The sequence below is a fragment of the Carassius gibelio genome, chromosome B16, assembly GCF_023724105.1.
Source record: "Carassius gibelio isolate Cgi1373 ecotype wild population from Czech Republic chromosome B16, carGib1.2-hapl.c, whole genome shotgun sequence".
Classification (NCBI taxonomy): Eukaryota; Metazoa; Chordata; class Actinopteri; order Cypriniformes; family Cyprinidae; genus Carassius; species Carassius gibelio.
In genome coordinates this window covers 28441273-28466107 of record NC_068411.1, presented here as the reverse complement: position 1 = coordinate 28466107, position 24835 = coordinate 28441273, and the positions used below count along the sequence as shown (strand labels likewise).

The 24835-nt window shown below is 35.6% G+C and overlaps 1 protein-coding gene across 1 annotated transcript in view; it reads left to right on the top strand.

Annotated features, from left to right (window-relative positions):
* The window catches only part of LOC127975250 (CUB and sushi domain-containing protein 3), a 244953-nt gene that overhangs the window by 173015 nt on the left and 47103 nt on the right, over positions 1–24835 (top strand). Inside the window, exons 46-55 of the mRNA XM_052579149.1 lie at positions 19–132; positions 3811–3999; positions 5313–5459; positions 7040–7228; positions 10215–10400; positions 11469–11663; positions 15059–15232; positions 17205–17378; positions 18834–19007; positions 21119–21304. Of these exons, the coding sequence (XP_052435109.1) occupies positions 19–132; positions 3811–3999; positions 5313–5459; positions 7040–7228; positions 10215–10400; positions 11469–11663; positions 15059–15232; positions 17205–17378; positions 18834–19007; positions 21119–21304 (1728 nt within the window). The remainder of the gene's footprint in view (positions 1–18; positions 133–3810; positions 4000–5312; positions 5460–7039; positions 7229–10214; positions 10401–11468; positions 11664–15058; positions 15233–17204; positions 17379–18833; positions 19008–21118; positions 21305–24835) is intronic.

Here is a 24835-nt window from a genome sequence, read left to right as displayed (position 1 = left end):
TGTGTAATTACTCAACAGGAGACATCATCAGGTACCGATGCCTGCCGGGCTTCACGCTGCTCGGGAGCGAGATCTTGACCTGTAGGTTGGGCGAGCGACTGCAGATGGATGGTCCTCCTCCGGTCTGCCAAGGTTAGTTTGGCAGCACATCCAGCACGCCCTCTCATTTGTGTCCGTGCTCTTCCTGTTTTTATGTCTCACGTCGTTAGCTCTGCCACTAGTTGTTAGGCTCTTTTGGACTTCCGGATGAAGCAAAGCACAGTACACCATTGTGAGTCATTGTGTTTAAAACTTAATATCAAACAGCACGATTCCTGATATCTTGAAGAGTGCCTGTATTTATGACCGCCCACATTTACATGCAAACATAATGATTATTTGCCATTCAGAATGTTTTTCAGGTTCAGTCAAGTTCAATATGAATCAAGGTAACAAACAGAGCGCAGACTTGAAATTTGAATCTTAACATATATTGAAATTCAATACATTGATGCTATTGTTAACTAGAAGACAATTAACAAATAAATTTGTCATTCTGATATTTTCCTATTTTATAATAGTATCTGTCTTTAAAAATGAAAAAAAATTAATTTGGTTTTTATGTTTAAAATTAATAGATTATGTGGCAAAATTTTAATTAGCAATTTGCAGTTCAGCTGAACGCAACTGAAATTCAAATGCATTGATGTTATTATTAACTAAAAAGACATACATTTGAATGCTTTCCATTCTGCCATTTTCCCCAAATTTTTCATTAGTATTCACCATCAATAATTTCAGCAAATTATAACAGCTATTTGCAAATTAATGTATTCATTATATTTAAAATGAATTGTTTTTATTGCAAAAATTGAATTGGAGTAGCGAACATGGTGCAGATTTGCAGTACTAATTTGAATGGTAAAATACATTGAAATAATTGAAATTTAAATATATTGATGTTATTTAGCTAAAAAGAGTATTTAAAATATAAAAAAATACATTCTGCCCTGTTTCTAACATTTTATATAAGTATTTACTAGGGGTGTAATGATTCACTCGTTTTATCGATGCATCGTTTACAAACCCTGACAATGCAATGCATCGATGTCGAAACATGATTTTTAAAATATATACACATTAAATTACTACAAGCACAAATGAATGGAGACTTTGAACAGTATTCGTGCCTCGCATCTCTCCTTCCCGTACTCCAATGTTTACCGCTCGAGACTGCCACAGGATTGCGCTCACGTGCCGTTCGACTCTGACACGGATAATGTGTGATCTCTACTTAGTACTTGTAGCCAGTAATGCCAAAGTGAAGTAGTTTTAGTTTACTGTCGTTTTTCAATGGCTCTCGGCATCTTATCGACGACATTACCTGAGCAGTCGAAAGTCTAGAAGAGTGTCTAAATCATATGCACAGTTCCATTGAATGATAAATGTGTTTTAACAATGTTAATGTTTTAACAGTGTTTAACATCAGCTGCCACTAATGTTAAAATTCAACTGAATGTACGAAGGAAACTGTTAAAATAACCACAGCATTAACAACAACCTTGAAATAAGAGCGCGAGATTTATCTGATAATCAGATGCATGAAAGTAGCGTTCGTTGCTTTAGCAAACAGACATTGGGCGCAGAATCAGAAATGATGATTTCTCTCAGAATCATCATTTGTAGATGGAGAGGAAACGTTAAATACTATAGTATTTTATTTTATGAAAATGTGATGAAGACGTTTTCGCACTGAAAGAGAAATGATCCCCCACTTATAGACGTGCCAGACTATATCTGCAGCTAATCTGAATAAAAAGCAGAATGAACTAAAACAATAAATGCAATAAATAAATACATTTTATAAATTATGCTTATTAACATTTTTATATAGTACAGAAACTATAAAGTTTATTTTCTACTTTATTCTGTGCAGAAAATTGAAATAATTGTTTGTAGTATATAAAGTAATCATAAAATTGCCATTAGGAAAAAATATATAGATTACAAATGATTGATTATTGTCCAGCAGTGTATTTAATTTCTGTATAGCAAATTCAAAGTAATAGATAAGAAAATAATTCCTTTTTTACCATAATTTTACCACAGATCATTACTGTTTTTAGCAAATTAACTGCATAATTGCATTTAAACTGAGTCATTTTATTATTACAGCTGAAATTCATAAAAAAACATTGAAATTCAAAAGCTTTGCACTTAACTAGAAAGAGAAAGTATAAAAATATACTTTCCATTCTGCCATTTTCCTAATATTACATATTAGTATTTACTATTAATAATAAATAGACAATTATTACAGTTTTAGCATATCAATTAAAATGAATTTAAAATGAATGATTTTAATATTACAGCAGAACATAATTTAGATAGTAAACACTGTGCAGACCCGCAATTAAATGTTAATATGCATTAAAATTAATATGCATCGTGATCATTTTTAACTAAAAAGTTTAAAAATACTGTAAGTTTAAAATCTGTTTTTAAAAAATATGTACACGTTTCCATATATTTCATCATATTTTCAAAAAGTGATCGGTGCGAAAGGACTTCCAGTTTTTCCGGAATGCATCGCCTGTGTTGAACTTTTAGGAATTTGCAATTCAGTGGCCAATTGAAATCATCCTGGTACTCTAAAGAGAAGCAACACGTTTTTATCTTAGATTCTTAATCAGCTTTGTATTTCAGTGCCGTTGTGTTAAGCAGTTCTGCACATTGTTTTAAAATTATACTCTGCATAACAGTTTATTAATCTTAAAATGTTCTGATTGACTATGACTGAGTCATGTCACATTTTAGTTTTAGTGAGAAAAGGCAAATTACTGCAAATCACAAGAAACTTGTCATGTTTAGCAAAAGTAAATGATGAGGTAAGAAACTTTGTTTATAAGTTTGACGTGATAAGTGCTCTTCGGGGGAAAAATGAAATAAAATGATGAAATGAAAAATGGTCTCTTTAGGGAGTTGCATTATCATAGAACATGGTGACAATGTCATGCAAGTTTGTTCTGTATGTGCAGTTTATTTTGTCAGATGGTGTTTTTGCCAACATGGCTCATTTGAAAAAACATGCCTACCTGCATTTTTGCTAAATTTAAAAACATTCCAGTACAATTAGCAATTTACAACTAATATCAACATGTGTAGTTATAAAACAACAATTTTCATCCCTTAGTAAAACAAATTATGATTACAGGGCCAGAATATCAATCAATAAAGATTTTTTTTCCCACAATTCCTTGCCCAATACTATTGTACTATTGTTATGACCTGAAAACATGTTTGGAGTAATTATTAATATGTAAACTAATACATTTTGATGTTTGCATCACATAACCAGCTCCATATGTGGCTTTTCTGATTAAGTAAATTTGCTCGGAAGCTCACCTAGTATAAGAATTGTGAAACACCATAAAAAGGAATAAGAAAAGGCCACGTTTGCTTGAGCTTTATTTATGCAAACACTTTTGATTAGGCTTAGGGTCAGGTGTAGTGCAGGTGGTACGATATTTTCAAATGCATTAATATTTTAGCGTCACACGCTTTACATTTCTGCCGTGATATGTGCAAAAAAAATAAAAAATAAATGTACAATTAAAAGTTGCCTATTAAACATTCGTCAGTTCCTGATAAAACTAAACTCTTTTTTTAGTGCCAGTCAATGGAAATTTCACATTGAAAGTGTCACGAAACATTCGGGAAGCAACATATTGTGATATAATTTCGCAGAAATGTAACCAGAGACGCGTTTTTCCATTGAGCCTTGGTTGGTTTTTGCATTATTTAACACATGGTCATTTGGTTACTACTTAGTGCAATGTCCTGACAACGAAGTCCTGTTCGACTCGACGGGTGTAATCCTGAGTCCAGGCTATCCTGACAGCTACCCCAACCTTCAGATGTGCTCCTGGATGATCAATGTGGAGAAGGGCTACAACATCACACTGCACTTTGAACTCTTCCAGACGGAGAAAGAGTTTGATATTCTGGAGATCTTTGATGGTGGGTTTGAATTATTCCTCATATTCAGGCATCATCTGACAGCCCGTGCAACTGTGTCCCTGAATATTACAGTCATTATTCTCTGGCCTGTCGTAACTCTGACGCTTTTCTTGAAAATTTGAAATGAAATTTGGAGCCTTGGGAATGTGTTTGAGAAATAACTGAGTTGCTCTTTTAGACCCATGACCATTACGAGAGAAATATTTCCTATCCCCCTAAAAAGAAAATCATTTAGAACCAGCAAACATGCAAAATGCTGGAAAGATTCAAGTATTCTTGATAACATGGCAATGGCAAAGACAATTCGAAATACATTCAGAGTGTTATTAGCGCTAATTACTTAAGTGCTTGCAATCAGCAAATTGCCCTATTACTCATCATTGATTGGATGCTCATTAATGCCCATGGCATTTGCAGAGCCCCGGTGGAATAGGAAGTGAGAAGCAATACCAATTTCCTTCTCTCAGGCCAGATTTTGTGTTCATGTTTTGCAGCAAAGCAATTTTTGGAGCCCTTTCCCTAGTGTCTAAAACTAAATCGTCTGAATCCCATCGGATGGACATTTCCACATGATGGATTTATTCTGAGAAATATTCTTTGCTCATTGCCACATATGGAAACTAATTGTTGAAGGAACAGTTCACCTAAAAATAAAAATTTGCTGAGAATGTACTCCCCTCAGGCCATCCTAGGTTGATGGGTTTGTTACTTCATTGTAACAGATTTGGAGAAATTCAGCATTTCATCACTTGCTCTGCAGTCAATGGGTGCCGTCAGAATGTGAATCCAAACATCTGATAAAAACATCACTATAATCCACAAGTAATCCACACCACTCCAGTCCATCAATAGCCAGAAGCGAAAGTTTAAAGTTAAAATGCCTTAATGTTTTTTATATTTTTTATTTTAAATGCACAGTTTTTCACTTCACATAATGTTAATTGATGAACTGGAGTCATGTGGACTATTTGTAGATTATTGTGATGTTTTTATTAGCTGTTTGGACCCTCATTCCGACGGCACCCATTCACTGCGGAGCAAGTGATGTAGAAATGCTAAATTTCTCTAAATGTGTTCCGATGAAGAACAAACTCGTCTACATTTTGGGTGGCCTGAAGGTGAGTGCATTCTCATCATTTAGTAAACTGTTCTTTTACATTTTTTTAAATGATGCATTGATTCTGGTAGAATGTCAAAATCAAACCATCAGCGATGACATAATTGAATTCTGGATTGCATTCGGTCTCTTTTTTTTTTCTGGTTCATTTACATTGGAAATGCAAATGTGTTTTATTTCGTTTTATTTTCTGCAGGACCAAATATTTACAGTCAGAGTCTGGCTGTGTTGAGTGGAGATCAAAGTGTGCCCTTCAACATCACCACCACGGGTCACCAGCTGTTTCTCCGCTGGTCATCTGATCACGGCACCAACAAAAAGGGCTTTCGTATCACTTACGTGGGTGAGTATCAAAGTATGTATCCCCGATTGGTAATTCCTTTCAGTTCTATGTGTGTCTCTCGTGACCTTTTGTCTGTCCTGCCCATGACACGTTCGTCCAAGTCTGTGTCCCATCTGTCCACGTGTTTGTGTCCAAATGTTTGTGTATTTGTAACTTTGTTCTGAATTCTGTAGAATGTAATCAAATTATTACATTTCACAGCACATTTTATGTAAGATGTCACACGTTAGGCCTTTTTCACACATCATGCTTTTGCAGCATATAAGGAAAACTGTAAACACCTGTGTGAGTTGAATTCCCACACTAGCCACATATTCCAGCCACATATTTTATGTAAATTCTGGGGCAGTGCATAAATAACATGCTCGATGCAAACACCAAGATGCAAATCATATTTCCAAAATGTGCATAAAAATGCACACTTGAGATAGATATATGTGCATACACTGTCACATCAGATAGCTCACTTTAAAAATAGAAAATAACCACATTGCATTACCACATATAAGTATTCTCTTACAAATACATAAATTGCAATTCAAAACTCCAGATCCATGGAGTTAGATATTTCCTTTAAAGAAAAAGTATTTCAGCTGCAATTATAAACTCAAAATCTTCATGCTAAATTCAGTATATATGAGATGTGGAGGAAAACTGCTCAAATGGTTTCAATTAGACCTGAATAGAGCAGAAAGTGACTGTCACTGCATGTGGGATGTGCATGAAGCACAAAAGTGTTTTCAAACATTGGTAAATAGTTCACTCCATTATTTTACTTTATTGCAAAAGATGAAAATGAAATGACTGTGTGGCGCTTTAGTGCTGAAGACACAAGAAGTGTAAAAGAAGCCGCATGATGCTAGATCCTCTCGGGAAACATTCAGAAGTTGTAATTATGATGTGAAAAAATTAAATATAGTAGATGCGATGTGCAATTTCATATTCCTTTTTCACTGACAGACACAAGTAGTTTTAGTGTTTTTAGTGCTAAAGCAACAAAACGAAAAGCAAAATATGCACACTTGTGCACTCGATGTGTTTTTCAGTGTTTTTATCCATTCTCATGCTACCACAGAGAATGATGGGAAATGTAGTTTTGCTGCTAATGCCTCATAATGGCTCTTTCTAGACCTTAATCATTTCATTTACATTCCAACAATATGAAAAAAAAAAATTCAAATACAAATAAATCTGGACTCAAAGGTTCCCGCTGGTGGTAATTTTTAAATATGATAATTGTAACAGGACTTGAAGGCACAATTAGAGTAAAAATATCTATAATATGTAATTATTATATATATTGATTACAAAGTTTCTCGCTGGTAATTCTTAACTTGTAAATATGATAATTGCAACAAGACTCGAAGGCACAATTAGATTAGAATTATTTAGCACTTTATTGTTAATTTATTTATTATGTAATGTCTACAATTAGGGTACATTGCAGTTGTTTAAAATGCCATGATTAAACAATAATGATTTGAATGTTGATTGTAAAGTGTGTATCTGTGATAATGATGATGCTGATGTGTTGAGTAAATATTGTGTGAGAGTTTAATGATCCGTGCTATCATCTGTAGCCATGTACTGCAGCACCCCAGACTCTCCGCAGCATGGTTTTGTGGTCAGCCAGACGGGCGGCCACGTCAACAGCGTCGTCCGCTGGGCCTGCGACCGCGGCTACAGGCTCATCGGGAAAAATATGGCCGTCTGCAGGAGAACTGAGCTCGGTTATCTGGCCTGGGACTCATCTGTGCCCGCGTGTCAAGGTGTTGTCTTCATTATAATTTTCATTATAATGCATTTCTTTGAGTTGTCTGCCAAGGCTAATTTAACTGACAATCACTTGTGCTCAGGTGTTGATTTATGATTTAACCTTCACTGGCAAAAACTCACAGCTCTGTATTCTACTTTTTAACATTTATGTGCTCCATCAAGGACATTATATTTCATGCATATATAATACAGGCCTATATATAAGTGTTGTTTTGTTTTCCTATAACAAACATTAGAACGGCAGAAGTGCTGTCAGGGGGGGAAAAAGCCCAAAGGGGCATGTTCAATTACCCTCACTCAAATCAAAAATAAACCACCACTTGAAAATAATAACAATAATAAAAAAGAGAGGAAAACACAATAATAAAGGGTAAATGGGTTACTGAGAAAGGACGTGAATTTTGAGCAGATTTTAGCACTATGAAAAAATCAAGGAACAGGAGGTTCAAGAAACCAGGACCTCATTGTTTTATAATTCTAGAAACAGTCCAGGAGGAGAATCTGCTGAAAAAAGAAGATACATTGACATATTTGAAGGCCATTTTGTTTTAGGTCTTGAATTTGTAGTTTTTGAAACAGTAGACTGGTGCTTGATAGACTGCCAATATCACTATAAGAAGTATAAGTTTGTGAAATGACAAACATCTAGCTGAGCTATTTACATTTAGGTAATAAATTCTTCTGAAGACACTAATATTCTCAGCTGTTTTTGCTTTTGTTGACATTCATTAGCGAGTGTCAAGGAAACTAACTGCATTCATATCTGATGCGCTTCTTTCCAGATGTGGCATTATGTGTTCATTCTGAATGTTATTGAGATTGAGTTGTTGTGAAAAGGCAGGCCGTGTCAGATGCCAGCATCATTGATCAATCGTCTCTTTGTTTTCTGCTTATTAATACGGCTGAATGAGGTTTGCTTTCTGCTTAGGTTTTAGTAGCATTAATACGAGCGCTGTTGTTTTGTTGGGTTTATTCGATTAGAATTTGAGCACTCAGTAATTGGACAACATATTATGTTTCATCGCTGTATTGATTCCACTTTGAGCAGCACCTTTTCTATGTGTTTAATTACACATTTTTGTCATGCTGGTTAATTACACCCTTGTTTGCTTCCACTTGACCATGTTTAGACCTTGATGAAGTCAAATACGTTGGCGAGCTATTCCTGCTATGCTAACTTTTAAAATGAATGTGTTGTTCTAGTAATTTAAGTAAGCATTTTTGTAAAAGCATGAATTTTTATCAGTTAGATTTATCAGTAATAACTTGATCATTTAAACAATTTCAAGATAAATGCAAATAAAGAGCTAAAGTGAGGGACTGTCAGTTTAGTTTACATGAAGTTTTGAAGTACATTTTCATATTTACCTTCTGAAATGTTAGTTTTCTGTGATTTCATCAAACATGGATGTTTTAGAGTGACACAAACAAATCAACAAATCCTCTGCTAACATTTATTAATGTTTCTTTACCCTCCAAAATGATACTGCTTCCTGTTATTAAGAAACTGGACTTTACTAAGTTAAGGGATTTTTTTTTGACACATTGGCAGACCTTAAGAGAGTTGTTTGACTAGTTGTTTAGCAGTCCAGCAACTAGTTGATGTTGGTTGTTTTGCACATCCTGGTCTCTGTCTGTAGGGAAAGTGTTAATTCAGAGTTCACTCAGAGGGAACTGAATCAATGGCATTGACCTCACCTGCCCTCATCTGCTGGAAAACTAGCCACATAAGGTGTGTGTGCATCAATGCTTTGGTCCAATTACTTGTGAGATTGGCTTTTGGAGAGGTTAATGAGGAAATTATTTTAACGAACTGCCATTGTAAAGGGAGTATCTTTATTGGAGTTTCTTGGAAGGACATTTCTTAACCCCTGTTCTGTGCTGAAAACCTTTAACCTAATTTAGTATTCCTGGTCAAAAATGAACGGCCTTTTAAAAATCGCTTATAAATAACTTATTATATTATATTATTACCAATCTCAGATTTAATCTTTTTGTCAACGTTTTCTTAAAATTAGCACAGTTTTTATATTAATTTCATGAATGGATTGATTGTGCCTCATTGATCTATGCTTATGCAACTCAGTTTTTGAGTGAAAAACACATTATTTGTGGATCGTTTTGGCAATGTTCACACATAAACTGAGCTGAATAAGTTTAAATCAGTGAGGCCTACGATCAATCTGCTCCAATAAAAAAATGTATCATGTGTAAACAAAAGTCACTAAGTTTGAATCCAATGCAACATATTCCACATTCTACATATATTCTAAAATTCTACATATTATTAATATTTCTAAACTAGCTTAAATTAACTGTCTAATGCTTACTCTCTAATTGTATTATTATCCGTCTTGCTTTTTCATGTATTTGAACAATGGAAGAACTATCATCTTGTGTGCAAGCACACATTTGGCAATCAAACTCTTTCTGATTCTAATATGTGTAGAACTTGGGGTGGACAGAACTGAAGATGGATTGGACAAAAATTGGGAAATAATTCTTATTGTATTCACTGCCCTTGAGAGATCTGTTCTTCAGATTTCGAGTTAACTTTATTATATAAGTCTTGGGGGAAATAACAGGTTATTATACATTCACAATATTTGCATTTGCAGCTTCACCGTCTTTGTTTTCTCTTTTAAATCCATACTTTGGATTTCCGTTCATCCGCAAGGCGTGTAATGCAAGCCATGTACTTCCTCTCTGAAGGCAGCACAGAATATATAACATGACAAGTGCATTTTCAAGCACGTTTAAAGAAATGCGATGCAGTGTTTTGCAGAAGTTCCAGAACTGGCAACATAAAGAGTATCCAGTTAGTTTTTTCTTGTGGGATCAGTTCTAAATAGAAATTGATTGTTAATTCCCAAATCCTGTATGCTGTTTTTCAAGCAAAACAAAAGGAAGGTGATCTCATTTCATGTTCTTTGTTGAGATTGTGATGCATAGTGAGTCTCATCTCGTTGTCTTTTCTAGCTGTGTCCTGTGGGCCGCCCGTGGCCCCTGTGCACGGAGGCATGCTGGCCGCTGATTATTCAGCAGGAACACGAGCCACCTACTTCTGCAACGATGGCTTCCGTCTGTCCTCTAAAGAGGTGACCAGCACCATGTGTCAGGCTGACGGCACGTGGAGCAACCACAATAAAATCCCTCGCTGCACAGGTGAGACAGACGTCCTGCTTTCCCATCATCAAAACATTTAAGGGTTTAAATGGTTGTATTGATTATGTCAGTGCGCTATATTAAAGACCCTCATGAAATCCAAATAGAGACTAGTCTATATGCTAGCATTATTAATACTAGTGGGAAGCAGTAGAAGAACATAGGTAGTCATGGTTCAAATCATGATGAACAACAGTGTACACTACTAGCAGAGGTTAGCCAGTTTTTTTTTTTTTTTTTTTGAATAGAAAGATATTAATGTTTTTATTCAGCAATGATGCATTCAATTTATCAAAAGCATAGATATCTATGATTTTGCAAAATGTTTATTTCAAAAAAGTTATGTTGTCTTAAGCTTCTCATGAAAGAATCTTGAAAAAAAAGAAAATTCAAAATCATGGTTTCCACAAAAATATTTATTGATCAGCAAATCAAAATATTATCATGTGACACTGAGGACTGGAGTAATGATGCTGAAAATTCTGATTTGCATTATATGAATAAATTAGATTTTAAAATATATTCAATCAGAAATCGGTTATTTTAAATTGCAACAATATTTTCCAATATTATTGTCTTTATTTTTCACCAAGTAAATGCAGCCTTGCTGAGCTTAAGAGACTTTATTTTACTGACTCCAAACTTAAGGGGATAGTTCACCTGAAAATGCATAATCATTTGTTCTCCCTCAAGTTTTTCCAAACCTGTATGAATTTCCTTCAGTTGTTAAACACAAAAAATATCTTGTACGTGACCTGGGGTGAGCACAAATGAAGATAGTTTGAATAATATTTGTAACCAAACAGTTGACCATTGACTTCCATAGTATAGAAAACATTACTGTAGAAGTCAATGGCTACCGTCAACTGTTTGGTTACGAACATTCTTCCAACTATCTTTATTTGTGTTCAGGAAAAGAAAGACACTCATACAGGTTTTGAACAAATGGAGGGTAAGTAAATGGTGACAGAATTTAGGCTTCCCCCTTAACGGGTACAATGCCAAAATGTAAATTGCATTTGTTAGTCTAATACAATCATTTTAACCATGCTGCTGATTTCCTCTCAGTTGTGGTGTGTCCCAGCATCGGCTCCTTCACCCTGGATCACGGCAAATGGAGGATTGTCAATGGCTCTCGTTATGAATATGGCACTAAAGTGGCCTTTACTTGCAACACTGGCTACTACCGGCTCGGCCCCGCCCACATTCACTGTACGTCCAATGGGACGTGGAGCTGGAGGAACGAGCGACCTCGCTGCAAGAGTGAGTTATGCACTGCTTTTGTTACTCAAACATTAATGCTGTACATACCATGACACGCACAATTCCCAGGTCTTGTTAGTCTGGCCGGTTTTTAAGGTCAGGACTGAGCAGACAGCAAGACTAATGATTTTGTCAATTGTGTCCTGAAGTGTGAAAGATTAGCAGCTTGTGCGGTGCTTTACTGGATGCACAGAATCCGGGGGCGCTTTCTGCGATTTTCCTTGTGGATTTCTGTTCACAATTGTGCAGAAAGGTTTTTTAATATTAAAACATGGCATAAGCAAAATAAGTCTCGTCTTTTTTTTTTCTTCCTCTTTTTTTTAATGAGAATGTTGATTAAATTAGTTACATGCATTCTGCTTGCCGGAAAATGCTACTCATTTAGTTGGTTCATGAGGCTGAGAGCCTTTTTTTCAGAATTAGCATAAAACATTTAATTAAACGTTTAAAAATAAAAAAATAAAACATTTAAAAAAAAAATAAATCCCATAATTCCCAGTGGCTGCATGAACATTGCAAAATGCATCAGGTTTCCATCCACAGATTTATATATAAAATATGCTGGATGCAAATGTAAATATGTGCTTTTTTTTTTTTTTTTTTTTGCACAGTAAACAATTTAAAAATTTTGCATTCACCTTTAATTGCAAGTAATTTATACATTTAGTGGCTTCTTTAATGGCTTCTGATTCCATTTCCATTATTATTCTTCAGCAGTTTTCCAGAACGTGATGTTTTTGTCCTTAAACACTTTACCTTAATTGTTTTTATAATATTCAAATGTTATATTAATTAAATTCAAAGCACTTAAATAGAAACAATTACACAAATAACATACTTTTTTTGCACTGTTGTCATGGATTTGTCAGAACATGAAAAAAAAAGGAATATATATGAAATTGTTGTAAACCTACTTTGCATTTTGCAGTTAATGTCTTATAAAACCGTAAGTAGTAATTTCCCAGGAGACTTTATATGGCAACATCAAAATAATGAAACTGTATATTCTCCTCTATAAAGACTGTTTAAAGGAATAGTTCACCCAAAAATGAAATTTACTGAAAATGAACTCCTCTTCACATCATCCATGAGTTTGTTTCTTCATTGGAGCAGATTTGGAGAAATTTATATCACACACTCACCAATGGATCCTTTGCAGTGTATGGGTGCCGTCAGAATGAGAGTCCAAACAACTGATAAAAACATCACAATAATCCACACCACACCACAGGACTCACATTTTACCCAAATGCAATGGTTTGAAGTTAAAATGCCTTGATGTATTTGTTTCTTACAAACACTGTTCTTTACTTCATAAGACATAACTGATGGACTGGAGTGGTGTGGATTACTTGTGGATTATTGTGATGCTTTTATTAGCTGTTTGGACACTCATTCTGACGGCATCCATTCACTGCAGAGGATCTATTAGTGAGCAAGTGATGTACTTTAATGCTTAATTTCTCCAAATCTGTTCTGATGAAGATGAGAAACCTGAATGAGGGCCTGAATGCGAGAACATTTCAAGCATATTTACATTTGTTGATGAACCATTCCTTTAACATGCAATTTAAAAAAAAAACGCTGAATGAGCTGCAGTAGGGATGCTGAGTAAATCCAGTTGTTTTGTTACTATCGCAGTCCTTCATCGGCAGGTGCCGTCCTCAGATGGTGGAGTTCTCAATGCTGTGTGTCTGCTGTAACTACAGTAGTGATGAATGTTTTTATGAGAGGCACAATCTAAACATTAGAGGCGCTTTATGACTGATGGCGTCTGACAGCATCCTGCACCCTGGCGAGATGACTGCGGCGTCAATTTTCAAAAACAACAACAATCAGTGAAGATGATAAGATGATGACAGATGAAATGATGATGCCGCTGTGTGTTTCCTGCACCAGTAAATGCTTCTGAACAGTGTATCACATATAGATAATACATCCCTGATATCCTCTCAGCTCCAAACATTCAGCTTTTTACTCTAGTTTTAGCTGGGATTGGATGGATAAGAACAGTGTTTGCTAGGCTACTTTGAAATTGTTCCTTCCCAAGACACAAACTACTCTTACAACCTCTTTTAGTTGTTAGCTATTACTGGCTAATTACATTGAAGCAGTTTTAAAATTTCTGTATGTTTCTGTAACATTTTTATCATGAGTGAATCATAAATTAGTACTACTTTTAGTTAACTACTTGTTGAGATTTTGGTCTTCATTTCTTCTCTAGCATTCAAATGTCTAAACAGTCAAGCTAAACTTTCAAAGGAAAACTTTGCTTTTACTAAAGCAGTTTAGGAGCTACATCTTTTTCAATTTAACAATGAGATCTCCTATGTTTCTGTTACGTTTTCATCTTAAAACTAGTCGAATTTAAAGTATTAGTTCACTTCCAGAATAAAAAATCCTGATAATTTACTTACCTCCATGTGATCTAAGATGCTCAAGCGCAGTCATTTTATTAGTCTTTTGCTAGTTAGTTGAAGATGTTTAAGGGAAAGTATATTTTTAAATTGGTAGCACTTTAGTTTAGGGACTCACTATTAACTAGTTGCTTATTTGCAAGCCTATTATTAACATATTGGCTGTTTATTAGTACTTATAAGACACACATTCTGCATGAACATATTCCACATCCCTAATCCTATCCAATGCAACAACTACCTTACTATCTAACAATATGTAGTAAATTAGGAGTTTAATGGAAAAATTGGAGCTTATGGTTTGTTAATAGAGAGAATTGGACCTTAAGGTGAAGTGTGAACTTTAAATTTAACAGTCACATTTATGTTTCTGTAACATTTTTATTGTAAAAAGTAATTAAAAATAGAACTGTTTTTACTTTTGGCTAATCAAACTTCGATTTATCCATTTTGAAGTCAATTCTTCTTGAGATATTTGCCTTTTTTATTCACATTTCTCCTGTGGTGTGTTTTTTTTTTTTCTTCAAGGTTGAAAATCACAGTCATGCATGCTTTATAAATACTCAAGTACACTACTTTTGAAGAATTAGTGAGCTTTTGCTAGCTAGTTAAGTTGAAAATGTTTAAGAAGCATTATCTTTTTCCATTTAGCAATCAGATTATTTGTTTCTGTAGCATTATCGTTAAAAACTGGTCGAATGAAGACGCTTACCACTTCTTTTAGTGAGTTAACTACTACTTGCTACTAAATTCCTCAAATGCTATTTTGATTATTTAAACTATAAACCAAGGAAATATTTTAAAACTGCAATTTATCAATTCAGAAATCAGTTCTTGTAATATATAGTGTAGACGTTTTCCTCATTTTGGTCTGCATTTCTTCCGGTTTGTGTTTATCAGGGGTGTAAATCACAGTCCTATGTGTTGTCTTTAAGGTGTGTGTTGATTCATTCTGTTCTCTATTACCTTTCACCACAGTCATTTCGTGTGGAGAGCTGCCCACTCCTCCTAATGGACAGAAAATTGGAACGCTGACAACCTTTGGAGCATCCGCTATTTTTACCTGCAATTCGGGCTACATTCTGGTGGGCTCGACTGTACGGGAATGTCTGGCATCGGGCCTCTGGAGCGGGATGGAGACACACTGTCTCGGTAACACCACAACCCTTCTCTCTTTCAAAACATCAACACACATTACCATCCGTGTAACCTTTTAATGGAGACCGGGTCCTGAAAGGCCATATGAGGAGCTCTGTGACATTTAGTCTGGATTTCCATAGCAACAGTGCTTTTCATTTTTTTCTTCTTTTTTTGCTTATACTGTATGCAGCACCTGTATCATCACATGCAGATTAAAGCTCTGGTATAAAGCCTAGTTAACTGCCTGTGTGGGTACAGAAGCATCATTATTATTCCTTCTTAGAAACAGTCTTTTGACCTTGATCGAGAACGCAGTCCCATAAAACACTATTGTCTTTCTCAGTGGAAGAATATCCATCTAAGATTTTCTCGTTTCAGAAAGTGTCATTACATTTACATGCATTTTATACTTTTGGCACATGCTTGTATCCAAAGAGACTTACGTTGAATTCAAGCTATACATCTTTTGAGTTCCTGCATTCCCTGCACTGAAAAACAGCAGCTGTGGTTGCCAGAAATTCATCCTAAAATGTGAAAATGCATCAGGTTTTGCTGAATGGCTGTTTGGTGCTTACATACGTTTTATTAAATGATATAATGTTCATACACCAATTACTTAAACTACAAAAGCTGGTTTACAAGGTCATTCACACAAAACCACAGTTATGCAATGAACAATAAATCAAATCTAACGCAGAACACCTTAAAATACAGTGCTGAAATTAAAAAGGAACAAGACTATTTAGATAATCTTATAGAAATATGAGGTTACACAGGGACTTTTTCAATGTAAATAAGTAAGTCATAGTATTTCATGCGGGATATGGGAGAATGAAGTGAGAGAAGCAAGCGGAGGGACACAGGTGAAGAAATGATTTCTGCAGTAGTTCAGTGGACTCTGTGCTCTGTGAAGTGTGCAGGACTCTGCTGAGTTCTGTCATCAATCACTTCGGAGAGGAAAAAACCATGACAGCTTTCTATTTCTCTCGTCACATCATCTCTGAATAAAACAATGTTGTGCATTACTATGTCCACTGAAAGAGTCCACTGTGTTGATCCTCGGATGCATGGATATTGCAGTATCTGTTGTGGGATCGAACACTCATTGTCTGTGGGTGGATCATGAATATCTCTATTCACCACACCACACAATGTGATTTTCTCCAGTAGGACATGGTCCTGCAATAATATTCCCATCGAATCACAGGCTGAACTAGGCATGGGGAATTTTCACAAAAAGATTATGGTTGTGGATCGGATTCCACTTAAATTCAAATTCCTAATTATCCATAAGTGGATTCTTCAGGGCATTTAAAAAAAACAAAAACAAAGCATGAACATAGTTTGGAAGATAGTTTGTATTGCTATTATTACACTCAGCAATAAAGTCAAATAATGAATTAAGGAATCAGTGAAAGCAACTACAACAACAACAACTGTGAAACAATTTCCAAGCAATAAAACAAATAAAAACAATAGACAAAGATAGAAACTAAGTAAACAAAGTGCTTGAGGTATTTCAGGCATCAACAGCAGTGTTAAACTGTAAATAGACAAGCTCATTAAAAATGATTATAATTGTTTTGTGTGAGATATATATATATATATATATATATATATATATATATATGTGTGTGTGTGTGTGTGTGTGTGTGTGTGTGTGTGTGTGTGTGTGTGTGTGTGTGTGTGTGTGTGTATTATCAGAAGAACATTATACAAAAAAAAAAGAAATCGTATTTAACTTTATAAATTACTTTATTGCCACTTTTCATCATTTGACTGCACCCTTGCTGAGTAAAAGTATTAATTTCTTTAAGAAAAAAAATTATCCCACACCTTTGTGTATATAGCCCTAAAATCTGAATGGTTGAATGAAATGTGAATTAAGTTGATGTTGTGACATGTCTGTGTTCTGTTAATCATGTTCTGCATTGAGAACCATGTTGTAGTACATTAAAAAATGTCCTCAATGATTTTCCCCCAGCTGGCCACTGCGGCTCTCCGGAAAGGATCGTGAACGGTCAGGTGATCGGTGAAAACTTCGGCTACAGGGATACAGTAGTTTACCAGTGTAATCCAGGTTTCCGGCTCATCGGTTCCTCTGTGCGCATCTGCCAGCAGGATCACAACTGGTCCGGTCAGCTCCCGTCCTGCGTGTGTGAGTTCTCTCCACAGCACACACCAGTGATACACGTCGGGGGAAGTTTGGTTTGCATCCAAGAGGATTAGTTTGACATGCAATGCAGGCAAACCCCCTATTCAGCCCATGACAGGCATCAAACACAAATCCTGATCTTACCAATGAAACACTAGATGAGGGAAAACACCAGCACCACCTGATTTTGTGTGGGTGATTTATTTGTGATTGCCGGAACGCAAAGCTGCTTAGATAAATGCTTATATACAACTTGCATTAACATTTTTCTTGTCAAGCATTGAAGATTCATATTCTACAAACTGATGGAGATATGCCAGTATGCAAAAGGAAGGACATAACTGAATTATCATCATAAAAACCTTTTGATCTAAAACATGTTTGAAATTAGAACACCATTATATGGTGATTTTTACAGGAATATCTTACAAAGATACCATTTTCAATTAGTATTTATTCATTCATTCCTTTATTAATTTATTTATTTTTTATTCATTTATTTGTTTATTTTTATTTTGATTGAGTGTTGAAGGAAAATTGATTTATTTCACCCTTTTGGAGGGTTTCCTACATGATTCCCAAAATTCTATTTTGAAGCAGTGTTTCAAGTGCCATGGTCAAAGAATATATTAACCTGAATAGCGCATATGAATCTGCTGTATGAACTGACAAGAGAACATGACAGTTACTTTTTGAACATTTTCTTTAGCGAATAGGCACACAGTGCGACCAGGGTAGTCGGATTGAGTCAGTTCTTTGTAGTGAATCAAAGACATACTTTTTGAACAGTTCTTTTTAGTACATAAATAAAAATGATGCATTGCAAGCAGTGCGGTCCAGTCCACAAACAAATTATTTGTTTGAATGGTTCTTTTTAGTAAATTGACCCTTGCAAGCGGTTCTTTTTAGTGAATCAAAAGCATGCATGCTGTGTAAACATTGAAGTTCAGTGCACAAACAAATGATTCTTATGAACCAACTCTTTTGAATGAATCAGTTCAATAGACACACAAATTCACTTTATGACTGGTTTACATCAGTATGACAAATCCTTGACTGAATGGACTCGCTGATTTTTTCTAATGACTTATTTACTGCTTTGAGTGATATCTTCAGCTTCGTGAAAGTAAATCAGTATGTCTGATTTTTCATATGATGGCTAGATTTAAAGATAAAAATTATATATATATATATATATATATATATATATATATATATATATATATATATATATATATATATAATTTTTTTTTTTTTTTTGTAAAAGCATGAAAATACGCTAAAAAATTTAAATAAAATGTTGCAGTGTACTATTAAAGTTTTTCTACTTTCAAAACTTAGCAGCAATTTCTGAGTGAAAATTGTAGTAAATCATTGTAGTGTTATTAAAGCTTGAGATATGGTGTATTTAAACTGTTGACTGGTAGGTGACAGTCATTTTCCTCCTTTGCGTTGCAGCCGTTAGCTGCGGTCATCCGGGCAGCCCTATCTACGGCCGCACTGTTGGCGACGGCTTCAACCTGAACGACATGGTGACCTTCTTCTGTAATAACGGCTACATTCTGGAAGGCCCATCTCAAGCGCAGTGCCAGGCGGACCGCCAATGGAGCCAGCAGCCGCCCACATGCCGAGGTTTGGACCAAATGTCTTCTTTTCTCATTATAGTGATTTGTAAGTATTGTGGCGCTGATGCAAATGAACGCAGTTAAAAAAGGAATGACCAATTTCAGCTCGGAGAGCCCTCTGGCCCTCTTTTCAGCCTACAGTAACTCATTTGGTCATGGTCTGAATAGCAACAGATTAGCTCTGCAAATCAGAAGATAAAATGTCTGTTTTGAATCTAATCTCTGCTTTGTTAGCGGCGTGATTATTAGTGTCTCAGAGGATCATCTGTAGTGCTTGATTCTGACAACAGACCGGATGAAGTGATCAACAGTGATGTTGGCTTGATTACATGACTGGAATTTGGTTATGTTCAGTAATTATGAACAAATAAGTGGTTTTATCTCACCATATGGGTGAACAAACTTAGTGTAATGCTGTATTTTTTACTCTTTTTTTTATTTTATTTTTATTTTTTAAGCAGCTTCAGTGATATTGTAGTAGACTGACAATGTTCATTACCTTATTTTTTTATTTTATTTTTTCTAGATGTAATAGATTTCACCTTTTACCTCCAGCATGACATTTTAAACTCTGTAAAATAATCATAAAAGTAGTTTTATAGATCATTTAATGATTTTTTGACATTTTGAATCCTGATGTTAATCAGTACAATAACTTTGTGTGAAGAAACCACTGAATGTGAGTTGTTATTGACTGAGAATCTTCCTCTCAAATCAGATTCGGTGTAATTATTTATGTGCTGTGACTGCATAGACAGTTATGTGGTGATTCTGTGGCAGATCGTGACATCAGCATACAAAAATGTCAGTGTCTTCAGACTTGGTAGAGAATACGTGGAAGCACAAAGAAAAGTGTATTTGTGAAATGTTTATACTTCATATTGGACTCACCAAGTGCTTTTCAAGGTTCCTGCCAGTTGCTAAAAACGCTTCAAATCAGAAAAATGCCCGAAAGATCCTACAGGTTAAACTTTTAAAGAGATACAAACAAAAAGTCTGAATCCTCATAGTCAATATGAGAATATTTAATTCAGTTACATTTTTTATTATATATATATAAACATACATACATACAATGTAGCCTAAAGAGAGTGTGAGTGTGTGTGTGTGTGTGTGTGTGTGTGTGTGTGTGTGTGTGTGTGTGTGTGTGTGTGTGTAGATCATAAAAAACTAGGGCTGGCCCCTAATAGTCGACTAATCGTTAGTCAACCAGATGAGGCTTGGTCGACCAAAATGTTATTAGTCGCAGGAAAAAGCAAGTCACGCAGTCCATAACTAACAGATTGTTAACGACTTGTCTATGTGGTAATACAATACAACAGGCAGAACATCCAAATGCTCAACTATCATTCAGCAACCTCAGATATGGTTTATCATCTGAAATAATATCATCTGAAAGCTGCTCAATCTAATGTAAAGTGTGGAAGCTGAACAGTCGCTCACTGCAGGACAGTATAGGGTGCTCCGTCATTCTCGGTCATACAGATAAGAGTAATACATATTTTGAATCTGTCTATTTTTGTGCACTCGCAATAAGAAAAATGAATATTTTGTGAAATAATGAAAGCAAACAGGATGTGCTTTCTGCCGTCTCGGTCTCTGTGAACTTGAGCGTGAAACCCAGTGTGTATCTTTACCATACAGACATAAAAAATAAATCAGTTCAAATGTCTACTTTCAGATGAACCAATTAAAATGGAAAACAAATATTCTCCAATTATGTAATCCATACAAAACATGCATACAGGCGCATCACTTCTGTGGAGATGGCAAGCCAGTGTCGCCGAGTTTATCTCTTAAACCTAGAACAAAGAAAGCACCAGTTTATCAAGTTATTAAAATGTTAATGCAGTCTCCTTACTGTTTACATAAATGTATTTATTTTTTTAATCATTTTTTTTTATCATAATTTTACTATTTGTTTTTATATAACTCTATATATTGTTAAATAAATTATTATATTAGCAAAATATAATCAGATGCATCTCCATCAATAATGTTTAGGTTATTATTGTCTATTTTATATTTTCATGAATGAAGTGAAGAATTTCTGAGAAAACTCTTACACTTATTATACAATGACACTGGTTATTATTTGTTTTAATCTGCTTTCTTCAGTTGTGAACTGCACGGATCCCGGTATACCAGCCAACTCAATCAGGAAGAGCAAGATTGAGTACGGGAACTTCACTTTCGGAACAGTGGTGTCCTACGACTGCAATCCCGGCTATTACCTGTTTGGGTCATCGGTGCTGACCTGCCAGCCGGTGGGTTACTGGGACAAGCCATTACCAGAATGCCTGGGTACGTATGTGTAGGTTCTCTCCCAACACTTTATTTCTCATTATTTTGACTCTTTATCATTGACAATCTTTGAACTCTTTCCGTCGGAGAGACGGAGGGAAAATGTCACAGGTTAGCCAGCATGCAGTGGAGTTCAAAGAGCTCTTATGATGAAGTCTTCTCTGTCTGTGTGAAAGTTTTCCAGCAGCACGGACACATTGAGTTTCCGGACAGCGGTGAATTTACCGCACCTTTCCGACAGTTTGCCAAAGCGAGGAGTATTAAGGTCAAGAGCGAGCGGCGCGGAGGCTCCGAGTGCACATTCATTAGAGAGATGTGTTCATTTGTCTGTGCGATAGTAATTGCCTCCTGCTCTCGCTTTCCATCTCTGTTCCTGTAATTGCTTCAAACCTGAATTTGACTGTTTCGTGTCAGTTTCCACCGAGCTACTTACACCGTGAAGGAAAGGCAGCAATCTTGCAAGCTGTCTATTAGTCTTGTTTTTCTCTCAAGTGTACACAAGGTAATTCTGCACTTTACTTAGCCGACAGAGGCTACTTGCTGCTCTTAGACTGGGAATTTTAATAAGCAGCCTCTTTTCTCCCATCAACCTTTCAGCCTGATGAATATTATGAAAATGTTAACCTCCTTGGATTTATTCAGGTGCATTTCCAATTCAAAAGAAAGCAAACATCAAAAACAGGCCTGAAAAGAAGCTTAGCTAAATTGAATTGAAGAGCTTATGTGTGTTTCTTCAGCAGCGCACGAGAGATGAATTAATGCACTGGGATGTGAACGACTGCACGCTGCACAAATCAACTACTGCTGGCTTTTTCTCAACAGTTAGACGGAATGAAACAGTGATAAAATTTCACTCTGAAATTTTAATTGCCATTATTGTGCCCTTTTACATGCAAGGGCCATGTCTGGTAAGCTCCAGAAATGACCAAAACCATCACAAAAGAATGAGGTCTTCTGAAGCCATGTGATGAAAAGACAAACATTTAAATGGTTATTTTTGCAAATATTTCCCTCCTGGAAGAGATTTATTCAGAAGAGAAAACAAGACTTTGATTCATGGTAAGAATGGCTGTTAAAAAAAAAAGAAAAAAAAAAAAGGTTCCTCTTATTAGGAAAAAATAACAAATATACACAGATATATAACATTTATATATGAGAAAATATACTTTATATAAAATTATGTAATATTAATTAATATTTATATTCATTTTACATTAATATTTATGTAAGTATATGTAACAACATAACATTTAACAAGATAACATTCATATTTATATATTTTATATTTATATAAATACTTATATTAATGTGTTAAGTATATCTAAAATATACTATATTTTTCGGACTATAAGTTGCACCTGAGTATAAGTCGTATTAGTCCAAAAATACGTCATGACGAGGAAAAAAACATATATAAGCCGCACTGGACTATAAATCGCATTTAGACATTAGCGTCTCCAGCCGCCAGAGGGCGCTTTTTCAGTTTAGACTACAGGAGCACTGAGCAGCACTGAGCGCCCTCTCGCGGCTGTAAACGGTAATGTTTTCTCTTGGTTCATGTCAAATTAATTTTGATAAGTTTCACCTGACTATAAGTCGCAGGACCAGCCAAATTATGGAAAAAGTGTGACTTATAGTCCGGAAAATATGTATATAAAATTTGTATATATTGGAGAATATAAAGATTTTTTTTGTTGAAATGTACATAATATATAAATTCTATTATGATACATACAATTTTATATATATATATATATATATATATATATATATATATATATATATATATATATATATATATATATATATATATATATTAGGGGTGTAACGGTTCACAAAATTCACGGTTCGGTTCGATACGATACACTGATGTCACGGTTCGGTTCGGTTCGGTTCGATACGTTTTAGATACAGCAAAATGTAAAAACATCTCAACTTTTCAGAATGCCGCAAGCGCACCGCGGGTCATGTGACAAGAACTAACCAATCAGCTTCATCCTTTCCCGTAACAGCGTTGAGAGCTCAGCCAAGATGAAGGATCAGCTGATCATAGTTGTATATGGATTGCAATTTTGAAATAAATTTAGTAGCAGAGCTACTGCAAGCGATTTTTAGAGCTGCAAATCCATTTATCCTTCGCTGAAATTTCCGCGTCTCATGGAGAGAGCACGTCATTGTTGCTTAGCAAAGACAGACGCCTCATGAGCGCTTCTGCCCAAGCGCTTTGGAAAGGAGGAGAAAGACGCGCTTAGCGTTTTCCACGCGTTTTTAGGAGCGATATGTGAACGGCCCCTAAGGCGCTCGCTCACTCAGCACGCGCTGAAGGCTCGTTGCAAAATGTCGAATGTCTTTAACAGACCAGAAATATAAGATCCTAAAATAACCAACAGGTCTGGTGTTTGGGTTGGATTCCCTGTAAGCTATAGTTTCTAAATGCTGCAGGGATAGTTTGCTGCGTGCATGTTTCTCCTTTTTTTCGTCTTTTCCCAGATAGTACTGACGCATATATCCCCGCTGGTGTTTTTTTTTTTTTTTTTATTCCCGCTGCAGATGCGACATACCGTTGTTTTTTTATCCACCACTCTCTTGCCATCACCATTATAGCTTAAAGGGAATCCAAAGTGCACCCAAACACCAGACCTGTTGGTTATTGGAGGATCTTCTCATTTCTAGTCTGTTAAACGCATTGGCTATTTTGCAACGAGCCTTCAGCGCGTACTGAGTGAGCGAGCGCCTGCTGAGTAGCCTAACATAAACATATAAGATGGTGTTTTTTTCTTCTTCGGGAGTGTCAGGGGCGTTGCCTGTTACGTTGTTTGGGTTATTGGGCTACCTTGTTGAACGCATATCATTATATTTCTCTCTCTCTCTTTTTTTTTTTTTTTTCAAATATAATTAATTACTCCAACGAACCGTTCGGTATACATAATGCGTACCGCGTACCGAACCGAAAGCGTCGTACCGAACGGTTCAATACGAATACGCGTATCGTTACACCCCTAATATATATATATATATATATATATAAAAGTGTGTCCGAAGTATGACATGCAGACAGATTAACCAGCTGACTAAGTTTTTGTTGTGCAAAAAATAGGAGTATGCCTGATAGTTTGATTGTTGCTCAGAGGAGGTGAGTCCAGTAGTAATTGTCTGGTTGTTGCAGACAGTTTATTGTTAGAGGTGGTGAAGTTATTCAGAAGCAGTGTTTTGAAGGGGCTGAGTTTAGAGATACGTTCTTTGTAATCTTGCAAATATTGCATTGTACAATGTCCTCTTCCACTTTGCTCAAATTCACCCACGCAGAACTTGTTTTTCGTGACATCCTCTGAGAGGGTCAGAGCCAGACCCACACAGAAACTGTCCCTGCAGACCTTCACCGAGAGAGCTGCACATTTCAGCAGATTTGCAAACGCCAATCATCTACAGAGTCAAATCAGTCAGCTTTCATTGTCATTCAATCATGTTTGTCATATAATGTTATATTATTAAATCTACTGTAATTTCAGCATTCTTCTCATGTTTTCCTAA